Source organism: Oreochromis aureus, linkage group 16, assembly GCF_013358895.1.
Source record: "Oreochromis aureus strain Israel breed Guangdong linkage group 16, ZZ_aureus, whole genome shotgun sequence".
Classification (NCBI taxonomy): domain Eukaryota; kingdom Metazoa; phylum Chordata; class Actinopteri; order Cichliformes; family Cichlidae; genus Oreochromis; species Oreochromis aureus.
This window is the reverse complement of record NC_052957.1, coordinates 31705541-31718310: the sequence shown is the minus strand read 5'-3', so window position 1 is coordinate 31718310 and position 12770 is coordinate 31705541. Positions and strand designations below refer to the sequence as shown.

The 12770-nt window shown below is 39.6% G+C and overlaps 1 protein-coding gene across 1 annotated transcript; it reads right to left on the bottom strand.

Annotated features, from left to right (window-relative positions):
- Window positions 1–4827: 4827 nt before the first annotated feature.
- LOC116320187 (trace amine-associated receptor 13c-like) lies at window positions 4828–6157 on the bottom strand. Its single transcript, XM_031739723.2, has 2 exons — window positions 5994–6157; window positions 4828–5641 (listed from the first exon to the last, which is right to left on the bottom strand). Exons 1-2 carry the CDS (start codon window positions 6155–6157, stop codon window positions 4828–4830), a joined length of 978 nt encoding a protein of 325 aa, XP_031595583.2.
- Between the last annotated feature and the right edge of the window lie 6613 nt (window positions 6158–12770).

Below are 12770 nucleotides of genomic sequence, written 5' to 3'. Positions count from 1 at the left end.
TTGACTAAAGTGCTTTCCAATAATAAAACAGAGATAGCAGTTAAAAACCAGACAAATAAATAAATATAAATAAAAATAAAATAAATACATAAATGAAAAAGAAGATAAAAATAAATCAATATATATATTAAATATTAAAACTTGAGTAAAATAGACAATAAGATATACAATGAATAAAATTAACAAAATAAAAAGATTAAGAGTGACCAACAGCTGACTAAAACTGACTACCAGCTGACTCTGGTACTACTTCTGAAAAGCTTTTGAAAAAAAAATTGTGTTTTTAAAAGTGATTTAAACATTTCAAGTGTTATCAGACTTGAACTGTTTTTAAGAGAGGATGCTACAGAGTGCTAAACATAGTTTTGTCCCTCTTTTGAGATGTGATTCTGCCACCAACTTAAAATGAGCTGAAGATTTTTCATAAAATAAAAAAATTAAAGAAAGAAAAATAAAAACCAGTCTCAGCTGGCTCATGCAGGGCCTGAATAAGACTTAGTTTCTAAAGAAAACTGGGAGGAAGGTCCAAGCCCAAATAAAAATGAAATTCAATACATCCTGGTCCTGAAAGCAAAACTGCAGACACTTGTGAGATTATTGTGGGAGAAGGCCCAGTTGTTACCTGCCAATTGTTAAGGTCCCTTTCTGGTCACATGGCAAGTGGGGGATTTTGATTATGAAGTAATGCAGTGGAGACAGATGGAGCCTCACAGATATATCACCTCAATCTCCTAGAAGCATGGGGAGAGGCAGGCTCGGTTTCTGTGGTGAGGTTGGTGAAAGATAGAGATGAGCTGGGGGATGAGGTGCAAAATTCAATCATTGCCACCTCACTCCATTGTGATAACCATCTCATGCTGGCCCAGAGAGCAGGACTTGTTGCACTACAACAGCCTTTTGCAGATGCATTTTGCAGATTGCCTAGTTTCACCACCCTCATACAGCACATCTTCGTGCTCACAGCACGTGCTGTCAACCCTGTAATTTACCTGAACACAAAAAGCAAGTTGTAGCCTAGTAGTTTTTGTGGTGAAGAAAGATGGGTCTATAGAGTTCTGTGCAGACTCCTCCAAGGTGAATCAGATGTCACAGTTTGATGCTTATCCCACGCCACAGGTCAACGACTTCCTGGACTGGTTGGGCACTGCTTGCTTTTTAATAACACTTGATGTGACGAAGGTTTACTGGCAGATTCCCTTGTCTACAGAGTCTAAGGAAAACACAATGTTTCCCACCCTGTATGATTTGTATTAATTCGTCACCCTTCCTTTCAATTTGCCCAGCTACTTTCCAGCACCTAACTTCTCTCTCCTGTTTGTTCTGCAGACTTATGGCTTGAGAAGCACCATAGAAAAGTACAGCTTGGACTCTCTCTAATACTTCTCTCCATTACTACTTTCAGAATGCAGCTGCCATCCAATCCCATCAGTGACCGTTGAGGAAAGGAATCATTTGGCATCATCAAGTTTATGATTTGAATGTAGTTGAGCTTAAATAATTAAAAGAGTCTTACTGATTGACTGAGTCCAGTCATTACTTACTTTACATTACTTAGGGTTCACTTAAATGAAGATTTGCCTATGGATAGTTTATTTAACCTTCTGAGTGAAGGATGTGGCAGTGTAAGGTGTGTAGATTAGATTACTTTTTTTTAATTACTTTTTGTTAGACACTGCTAACACCACCCTTTCATGCGAACGAGCAGGTGGAATCCTAGTTAGGTTATTGAGTTGATAACCAACTTTGTGTGAGTGCTTATCTTGATTGCCAATGTTAATCCACATTACGGATATATATCATGTATTACATGATACATTATCTGTGCAAAGCATCTATAATCTATCTATATGTATCTACAATGTATCATGTATTACATGATACATTATACATGATACACTGTGTCATGTATTACATGATACATTATAGATACATATAGATACATTATCTTTTGACAGATAATGTCAATATATTGTTTCCTGATTTTCTGGAGTTTATTGTCTTTCTCTGCATATTTTAAAAATATTTTATATAAAATAAAAAACAAAAAAAGATGAGGAAAAAATCATATTTTTTCTGTGTTCCATCCTCATTTACATTGACACAGTAGCATCTGCTGTAATATTTACACCCCTGATGAAGTCTCACAAATGTTAGTTTTATTTTGTTACCAAGATTGTTTGCACAGAGTTTGTAATTGCAGAGAAACACTCAGCAATTAATTTTAATAATTATTCATTTTGGGCATGTCACTTTCTCACTTTCAAGCAGGAACCTCAGAAATGGCCCTTGGGGTTTAATAGATTAAACTATTACTTTCAAATTTAGATTATGTACAGAACAGCACATATTTGACAAGTGGTTCCATTTCCTTTTTTTTTTTTTTTTTTTTGCCTGTCCCGTTTGGAGCTTTAGCCAATTGTTGTCTGAAGGCCAAGAAAGATGCCCAGCGGATCATCACAGCCTTGCCGTACTGGTCCATTTGATTGGCCTTTGTTATTATTATTTATTTATGTATTTTATTTTAAGTTATTACAGACAGGACAGACATGACTGAGGGATAGGAAAGGGAGAAAAAAGAAAGAAAGGGAGGGAGGGAAAGAAAAACAGAGGGGGAGAGGGACAGTGAGAGAGGACACTTTAGAAAGAAGAAAAGAAATCACCTGGATGGAAAGAAATAAAAAAGAGAAAACAAGCAAAAAGAGAGCAACACAATACACAAAACATCACTGCAATAACCTAAATAAATGTAAGTATAAGTAAATACTAAATATTGAATGTTATTGTGCAGCACGCAAGACTGACAGCGTAGTGCTTTGAGGTAGCAGCCAAAAAAGGTATAAGGTGTCTGTGAACACCCATGTGTACACCTGTGTGCATACCTGTGTGGAAGGGTGCGCTTGTACTCAAAAGGTTTCTCCATGTAACCATCTGTTAGAGGGTGTGGGGAGCGATAGCCTGGTCCCCCAGGGCTATGAAGCAGGCATGGAGGAGATCCAGGCCCCAGACATCCAGAGGCCCCCAGAGCATAAGAGCCCAAAGAGGACCAACGGAGGGGCAACCTTCCCACCCTTCCCAGCCTCTTGTGGCAGAAGACACAGGAGCCTGCACTGTGGATCGAGCCCGAGGGCCCCCCAGCCCCTGGAAGGGGCCCGACAGTGCCATGTGTTGTGAACTTCTTGATTATGTTGCACACAGTGGACAAAGGAACATTAAGATCTCCCAAGATTGACTTGTAGTCTTGAGATTGTTGATATTTTTTCTAAAATCTTTGTACTCAAGTCCTCAGAAAATTTTCTGCTCTTCTTTCTGTTCTCCATGCTTAGTGTGGCACACTAGGGGAAGTACAGGAGAAATTTCTGTTGTTTAAAAAGATTTAATTTGCTTCTGTAGTTGGAATTACAAGTTTATAGCACTGGACCTCTCTGTGAACACAGCCATCTGTCTTCACCGAAAGTATGAAGACAGATGGCCATACAGTTTTATACTGCAACAATTATATATTATTATTATTATGACTGTCTTCTCCCCGGAACCATCCTGATGTCTCCCTTTGGCCTCCTCTTCGTTCACTCCCGATCTCTTATGTGCTCGTTTTCCTGGAATGGCAGAGACAAAAACATCTCTCTGCCTAGCTTTGATCATTTAATATTATCCTACCAGTGATTTATTTATCTAGTTCGGGACATTCTTTTCAGACTCCCTTTGGCCCAGAAAATATCCTTCTAACCATTATGTAGTGTGATGTGTAAGCATGTACCAAAAAAGAGAGACCCTCTGCGCTCTATGTCAATTCTCATTATTTCAGTCCAGTCAGACCACTGAATGATGTTTTAGACCCTTAAAACACACCAACTCATTTATGAGCACATTGCGCGTTGTCTATATAAAAATAATAAAAACAGCTTTATTTAATCATTTTAAACCCTAACAATACCAAAACATTTGTAATTGTAACAATTTTCTGAGGTGCCGATAATTTCATTTATGACTGTACATCAGGACTAAAATTTAAATGCCTTACATACAAGGTCTTGAATACTAACACCCTCCATCTTATCTTAAAGACTTCATAGTCATCTCAATAGAGCACTTTGCTTTATTGAAATGTAGGATGTAAGCCAGAGCCTTCAGCTTTCAGGCCCATCTTTGGTGGAACCAACTCCCACTTCAGATTTGAAAAAGAGATACCCTGTTTACTTTAAAGATTAGGCTTAGAACTCTCCTTTTTTTTTTTTTTTTATAGTTGGGCCTGCCTTGAGGTGACTTCTATTGTAATTTGGAGCTAAATAAATAAAGCTGAATTGAATTGCTGTGCTGTGTCCCTCTAATGTCTCTTTGAATCTCTTTGTATTGGCTGCAAAAATAATATGTATGCCATATGAAAAAAGCAGATAATAGCTCAGGCAAATAGAAGCACTAAACATGTTTAATTACACTGAGCCAACAGTTTAATATAATTAAAATAATGGAAAGGAATTTCCTTCATAATATTTACCACAAATAAATTCTTTGTGGGTTTACACAGAAAATAAGAAATTAGAAAAGTTATATCTCTAAATTTACTGAAATATTTTTTTCCTCAAATACATAAATAAAATTTAATATATTTCTTCTATCATTGAAACAAATCAGTATTTTTTATCTTATTCAACAAAATAGTTTTACCATAAATACCATTTTATTTATGCAAGTTTATGAGCACTTTGATGTTTAAATTCAGTTGCCTGTCATTTCTTGAAACAGTTAAAAGCAAATTTTCTCTTTTCCAGATGACTAGATGTATAAATATACTGATTTAAAATCTTACATTTTTGTTGTTTTTGTTGTTTATAATATGTTAGTATCACTGCTGTGACGCTTAAAGATCTGCAGAGTGATGATAAGCTTAACAGCATTTCTAAACCAAGGATAAAACAAGGCATAGATCATTGGGTTTAGGAAAGAGTTAAAATAAAAGGCAATGATCACAAAAAATGCAGATGAATCACTGACCACATTTTCTCCAACAAAAAAGTAACAGTAAAATGGACAGAAGCTTGCAAGAAACACAACTACAAGAATCCCAAGAGTCCTGGCTGCTTTCAACTCAGATTTGTTTGCTTGATTCAGTGAATGCTGAAGTGTTACTGCTCTGACACAAGAGCGCATGGCACGAGCCTGAGACACAGCCACCACAAATACTCTCATATACAGAACTATGATTACAGAAACTGGAACAATAAAAGCTATGACAAGGTCAATAATCCCTGCAATATCATTGATGACAAGTACACACTCTCCTTTGCAGGAATTATACCTGCCTGGTTCAATCAGGATGTCTTTAAGGTAAAGACTGATGTAAAAAATATAATAAAACCAACACAGACAAACACTAAGTTTGACTCTCACCACAGTCATTCTGGTGGGATAATGAAGGGGGTCACAAATAGCCACATAGCGGTCAACTGATATAAGAACTATGATTCCTGTTGAAGTGGAGGTAATGTTGCCACTCAGATACCAATAGACCGAACATATGAGATCTCCAAATACCCAGCAGCTTGTGTTTCTAAAGATTTCTAAAGGCATCAACAGGAGGCCAACAAGTAAGTCTGAGACAGCCAGAGAAAGGAGGAGGATGTTACTGGGTGTGTGAAGCTGCCTGCAACAAGAGAGAATATAATACAAATTAATCATGTCAAAATATCTTTAGTGAAAATTCTGTTGGTAAAACACCAATTATATTGGTAAGGTTTGATTCAATCTAAGCAAATAAAACATTACAATCATGTTTAAAACACACAAAGAATGGATTTCAATTACTAAAACTTAAACTGTGATTTCACCTCAAAAGTTTATGTCATGTTTTAAATATTCCAACATGTCTTTAGTGAAAACATGATTAATCTTAGTCAACAGTCATCTCTTGCACTTTATTCATTCATAGATTTAAATATGAGCTTTCACATTTCTAAAACTTAAACTGTACTTTCAGTAGAAAAGCTATTCTGTGCCTGAAGTGGGAGACTGAGATGATGACTAAGATGTTCAGAGCAACAGTGATCAGAGAGATGCAGAACAGCACAATGGTCAGCAGCACAGCCTTGGACCAGTGAAGTGTCGGCTTCCTGCAGGAACTGTTGAGTTGTGGAAAGCAGAGCTCAGCTCCTTTCTCCATCACTGGAGAGCTGCACTACCCACAGCTTTTTGACCAAGACCTCACACAGAAATAACTTCTCTTTCTGCTTTCACTCCACCCCCTTAACTCTTTCCCATTCTACAGACTGATGTTCCTCTTTCTCTCTAAACAATCTTTTTCACTATTACTGTTTCACACTAACTGTCTCACGCAGAGTTGATTCATAATTTTGCCATTTTTTGATAGATTATTTTGAAATTAGCTTTTGCATCGGAAACTCTCATTGTTAATCCTTTATGTAAAATACACATCTTTGCAGCCGATTGCTAATTATTAAAAGATTCTGGGTCTTTAAATAAAGATTGTTAGGCATCAAATCTTCTTACCTAACAATTGGTTAGTCTCAACTATTTTTAACAAATATGTCTAACATGGATATTTTTGTAGCTGCCAGACTTACCTCCATTGATTCTATTGAAGCTGCTGTGGTTGGTCATGTCATTGGTCATTGCTATGGATTTGTACGTCATGTACTTTTCTCATTGGATTTGAGATAATGTGGCCTGGCTATATATTGCGCTTTTTTGTTGTCTTAAATCTCGTCTTCAAAAGACTGACATGAAAACAGCCTGCCTGTCATCTGTTGCACCCCTCCTGTTAATACATTTTGATGAGGCTATTGTACCAACATCAGGCAGGGTCTTTGTTCTAAGAGTTGAAAATCCATGGGAAATGTAGCAGGGTTACTTCAGGGTTACCAGCTGCAAATAAATATTAATTTAGGTAGGTAGAAAGCTGCAGTTGCAGATGTGCTGATTAGTAGAGAATGAACTGAACAGGGGTCACAGCTTAGACTGCACCTAAGATAAAATTCATGCAGTTTAGAGAAGAGCCACACATTTCATCGTGTGTTGGCAAATATTGATGATGTTTGGGAATAGTAAATTATGCACTGAGCAATGGAGCCAGCATATTGCTATGGAAGTGAAAAAATGTCATGACTTGGGATTAGTTGTAGAGTTTAATTCACAGATGGTAAGAGTGTGCCATATATTAAGAACATGTCACGGTCCTGGGTCGGTTCGACCCAGCATTTTGAGTTCCTTAGGTTTTGGTTTATCTTTGCATTATGGATTAGTTCTTATTCTTTGGTGATACTGTTTTGATTATAATTATATCCTGATTCTTTAGCCGTCCGATGATGAGGATGATGATGATGATGATGATTATTATTTCTGGTTTAGGTTTTGTTATTTGTTCTCCTAGTGTTAAGTCCGTGCTCCCCCTGTTCTGTGTGATCCCTACCTGTGTATCCCTCTGTGTAAAGCCCGCGTCTCTGAGTCGGTGTCTTCGCGTGTGTTTTGAGTTTCCTGTTTTATTGTGAAGATCTGTCTTATGCCAGTATGTTCAGTTTGCGTTTCCCCCTCCTCGTCTTGTCAATCACAATCAGCTGTGCCTCCCGCCTGTGTATAGTTTCCTCATTCTCTTCTGTGTATTTATTGTGCGTGTTCACTTGTGTTAGTTGCTAGTCCGTCTGTGTTACTTCCATGCGTGTTCCTCCTAGAGTCATCCGTTCAGGTTCGTTCTGTTAGTCACTCCCAGTGTAGGTCACCTTTAGGTTTTGTTTTTGCTCGCCATGTTTCTGTTTGTGCCACCGTTGTGTTAATAAAAGCTCGCTCACATCCAAGCCAGTGCCTGCGTCTGGATCCTGTCTCTCTCTCACCACACGTCTGCCCCCCGCAGCCGTGACAGAACATTTAAATTCAATGTTAGAAACACCTAGAAGATTGTTAACAAAACTGTTTTGAAAATGAATCGAAAACCTGCCTGTTACGACCGAAAGGGGCAGGTTATGTGTGTGGACTCACGTGCAGACACAGACGGAGGCAAACCTAATGTGGATACAGTGCCTTATTTACAGTGACTAATCTGATAACAATGCAATTCTGAAGGCTATGATCTATGAGGTGAGGTAGAAAACTATGAACTATGAGACAAAACTATGGAATCTAGCAATAGCTCATAGTTTGGGTTTCATGTTTCAAAGTCCATGAACGGATCCTGGGGAGGGGAAAGACAGACAGCAGCCTGAGTGGAGGTAGACAGAGTTACTATAACAAGAAGAGCCAGGCAGTCAGTGGAAATCCAGTGAATCAGACTGTTGGTTGGTTAAACTATGTTGGTAAGGGCTTTGCATTGTACATGAAGACGATGTGGGAGTGTAACCTGATAGCAGAAAACCAGCGTCTAGACAGAGGTGAGTATTGTTCCAACTGTGTAGCATGATGATCAGGCAGGTAACTATGGCACAGAGAAAACAATATGATCAAAACTACAAACGACGATTTCACGAGAGCTTGACGGCCTGGCACTAACACGAGTTAGCTGAAGATCTGACAGGTGTCTTCTTCTTCTTCCATTTCAACGGCAGCTTGCATCCATAGATGTTGCATTACTGCCACCCTCTGGAGTTTACTTATATCACATCTAACAATACTTAACCATTAACTGCTGCCTTCTAATATGCAGAGGCATTTCTCCTGGTTCCACCTGAAGAGCACATGCTGGCGTTGTTTTAACCGCCCCTAAACAAATCCTCAAAGCACGAGCTTCTTTAACCAAGCTTTAGCCGTTGACCCATACACCACATATCCATAATCAATCCTTGATCGAATTAACATGACTTACACTATGTTCACACTGCAGGCGAAAGTGCATCAAATCCGACTTTTTTGACCCTATGCGACCCATATCCGATCATGGTAAGACAGTGTGAACAGCACAAATCCGATATTTTCAAATCCAACCTAGGTCACTTTGGTATGTGGTACTGAATCCGATACATATCTGATATTTTAGAAAGCGACTGCTGTTTGAATGGTCATGTCACATTAAACCCGTCTTTTACGTCACTGACAGAAGACAGACACCAATTATCAGCACCGGAGAAGACAAACAAGAAAGCATGGCGGCGGAAACTGGAGATGGAGGGAGTCAATGGACAGAAACTGAGGTTTTGGACTTGATTAGCATATGGGGAGACAATTCTATTCAAGCTAAACTTGAAGGGTCGTATCGTATCCGGGCTGTGTTCGAGTGCATTGCCAAAGAAATGGTTGAACGAGGGCACAGGGAAACGTGGCTACAGTGTCAGAGGAAAGTGAAGAGCCTCAGAGCCAAGTTTAAAGAAGCTAAAGATATAAACAAACGAAGCGGACGTGGTCAAGTCACCTGCCCGTTTTATGATGAGCTTGACCGTGTTTTGGGCGACAAACCCAGCTGTCACCCAGCTGGGTTTGTCATGGGGGCCAATTTGAGAGCCGTCAACCATTCACACTAGAGCGCGTTTGCTGTCACATTTTATTTGTAGTCTGAACAACCAGACAAGAAAAATCGGATTTGATCAAAAAATCGGAATTGAGCATTAAGACCTGCAGTGTGAACGTAGCCATAGATACTTTTGAGTGCATCAAAATTGGCACCCCCTGACAACCCTGCTAAACACCTCATGATATTAAGAACCTTTTTACTTTTCTCCACAATGTGCTCTATGTGAGTTTTCCAAGTTAACTTCTTATCAAAAACTACTCCCAAAAAACAAAAGCTCTTCACCCTTTCTAACCCTTCCCTATACAAGAAAAACTGCTTATCTTCCCCTATTTTCCTATTTTTGAAAAACATAACTTTAGTTTTCTCAATCAAAAATTTAAAACCCCACTCCATTCCCCACTTTTCCACCTTATCTATCCCCTCTTGAAGTTTCTTAACGAGATTGTCAACATTCCTCCCTCTTACCCATAGCTGGACTGGCCATCGGGCATACCGGTGGGCCGATGGTGATATTTCGTATTTTTTGATTTTTTTGTAACGGTGTAAACAATGAAAGGTGGTGGATTGGCCAGATGCTGGCAGATGTGTAAAAATAACTCCGTTGTTTGGTGGGGGCTATGGTGGAGCTTCAACAAAGGCCAGCAGGTGGATGAGGGAAAGGGGAGGCAGGAGGAGGAGAGACCCGAGGCGGACGCCGGTCCGAGTGTCAGGTGAACTGAACTTCAGGTAAGAAGTTATGAACTGCAGTCTATCTGGGTCAGATATAAACATCGATAAACATTAACATAAACATTGATAATAATCAATGATCAGCTGATCGGCTTTTCTCTTGTTTGTTTATCGCCCACTTTGCACCAGAAAGAGGAAACCAGCGGATGTCGCGCTAAACAACAGCGGCACTTTTAAGCTTGATCAGCTGTTGTTAGAATTGGTTTAATATTACTTTCTAGTATCAGCTGATGTTTGCTGGAGCCACAGCTGTAAAGCTGCTGGTCATGATATCGGTTTGGATATGTGGTAAGAGAGAAACATGAAGATGAAGGAGATGTCCGTACTGAATCATTAGAGCTGAACAGGTGATGGAGAAACAGGTTTACCTTTGTTAAGGGATTTTTTAGGATTTTAGGATTTTTATTATGTTATGCTTAAAGGTACATTTCATTATCTAGATGTGTTTGCTCTTTCAGTATTCAGCTTAAATAGAGAAGTTACGCTCTGTTCAACAGGAAGCCTGCATGCAGCACAGTTCTATTTTATCTCTTCCTGTACACGCTACACGAATATGCTTGAGGTGTATAAATAAAGCCTGACAACTGTTCCAGGGGTGTGAGAGTCTCCGTGAGTCTCACCCGTGTACACGTTAACCTGTCAGAGCGTCTTTATTCTGACCTGAGTTGATATACAGGAAAACTCCTGACATTTCTTGGTCCTTCGAGCCGGATGGGACATAACACTTTTGTGTGACCCCACGGGAAAACCTCATCGAGTCCTGACATCGTGAGGAGCCCGCGCTGAAGTCTGTCGACAGCTCCTCTCTAGGTAGAGGATAAAAGACCAGAAGCGTGAATTCGGGTTCTGGCCAGCATTCTTAAAAGTGGTCCACGACGGTGGGGGTCGATGAGGGGGACCTGACAACCCGGCAATTAATCAGCAAACAGGTGAATATTGACACTCTGAAAGATGTTGCGAAAAATCGTAGTAGGCTCGCCCGAGAGGGGCTGGTAGCGTTTTAAAATAAAGATAGAGCTCGTCTGGGACTGGTAGCTCCCCTGTAGTGGGTAAAGTAGGCTCGCCCGAGAGGGGCTGGTAGCGTTTTAAAATAAAGATAGAGCGCGTCTGGGACTGGTAGCTCCCCCGTAGTGGGTAAAGTAGGCTCGCCCGAGAGGGGCTGGTAGCGTTTTAAAATAAAGATAGAGCTCGTCTGGGACTGGTAGCTCCCCCGTAGTGGGTAAAGGTAGCGCGCGTATAAAGGTATTTATTGTTTTATTTTTGTTGGTGGAAGAAGTTGATTTTACAGCACAATAAGGAGGCTGAACTATTCCACTAATTTGTTTGCTGTAGGCCACCCGAGTACTGGTGAAAAGAGAAACAGGTCGTGTTTTATCACGTAAAGCTGACACCGCTTTCAAGAATAGCTTGAAAGTAGAAGGCCGTGTCAACTACCTCTCTCGATTCTCGTGCCAGAGAGGGTGCCACAGTTGTGTAGTTGTAAAGGATTAGAATGGGTAACGAAGCTTCAAAACTCACTGCTGATGAGCAGTGGTTAGAGAAAAAATGTCCAGGCGCCGGACAAATTGGTGCATGTAGATGAAGAAATCCTAAGAAAACAAAATGTGCCACGTGGGAGGGAAAATGTAGCCCCTCCGCATTGACTAAATTAAAAGAAACCCTCCAAGCAGAAATAATTACTGAAAAGGATCCTAAAAAGAAAAAGCGTACACAAGAGTTGTAATATTTTAAAGCATGGAAAGAGGAATGTAGTGGAATAAACAAAAGGTTAAATTAAATTAGAGCTTATCTAATGTATTCAAACTGATAATAGGAAGGATAACAACCTGTTAAGAAGTAAATATTTAAACAAGACATTCTTCAGGCGAAATAAAGACACTCAAGACAGTTTAGATGGTAACAACGTGCATGACGCTGGGTGAGCGCTGCTGTCTCAGGCTCACCACCAGCGTATGTGGCAGTTCTTTATTTATAGCGTTTCAGAGTATGTGTGTGTGTGTGAAGTTTATGATCTCAGAGTGTGTGTGTGTGATTCTGAAGAATGGGCCCCTCTTTGTATTTGGGAGTGTATAGATAAGAACGTCCTGCTCTCCCCTTCCTGGGAGTGAAACGGCTCGTAGAGAACCAGGTGCAGAGGAAATATACTGGGTGAATCATATCTGAGAACACTATGCTTTTGTCTTTCATTTAAGCTTCACTTCAGCGAAACAGTAAAACCATAAAATACGATTAAATGGAAAGAATAAATGGGTAAACAACTATTAACACTAAAATTAAAGATAAACTTTCAATAACGTACAAATGGCAGTGGGAATAATACTTGAAACATTTGAAAATCTCTTAACATATCCCTCCTGTTGTTAATTTGTTTTTACACATTTTAACTTTTATCAGCATACAGTCTCTGGACAGTGCATTTTTAACTGTTGCTTCATTATTAACAGGAGTGTCTTTTTCCTTTTAGTTACAGGTTGTTTCTTCATCTTCGTCGTCGGTGTTTGAGTTAGTGTCGGCGTGCTCCAGCAGTGTCATAATTTCTTTTTGGCCGACAGGGTCCGGTGTAATAGCTGTGGCTATCAGTCTGTTGATCATG

Bases quoted from the DNA above. Each gene is read 5' to 3' on its own strand.
- LOC116320187 (XM_031739723.2), bottom strand. From the start codon at position 6,157: ATGGAGAAAGGAGCTGAGCTCTGCTTTCCACAACTCAACAGTTCCTGC. The intron at 5,642-5,993 runs GCACAGAATAGC...CTCTTGTTGCAG, and splicing joins ATCTCAGTCTCCCACTTCAG to GCAGCTTCACACACCCAGTA.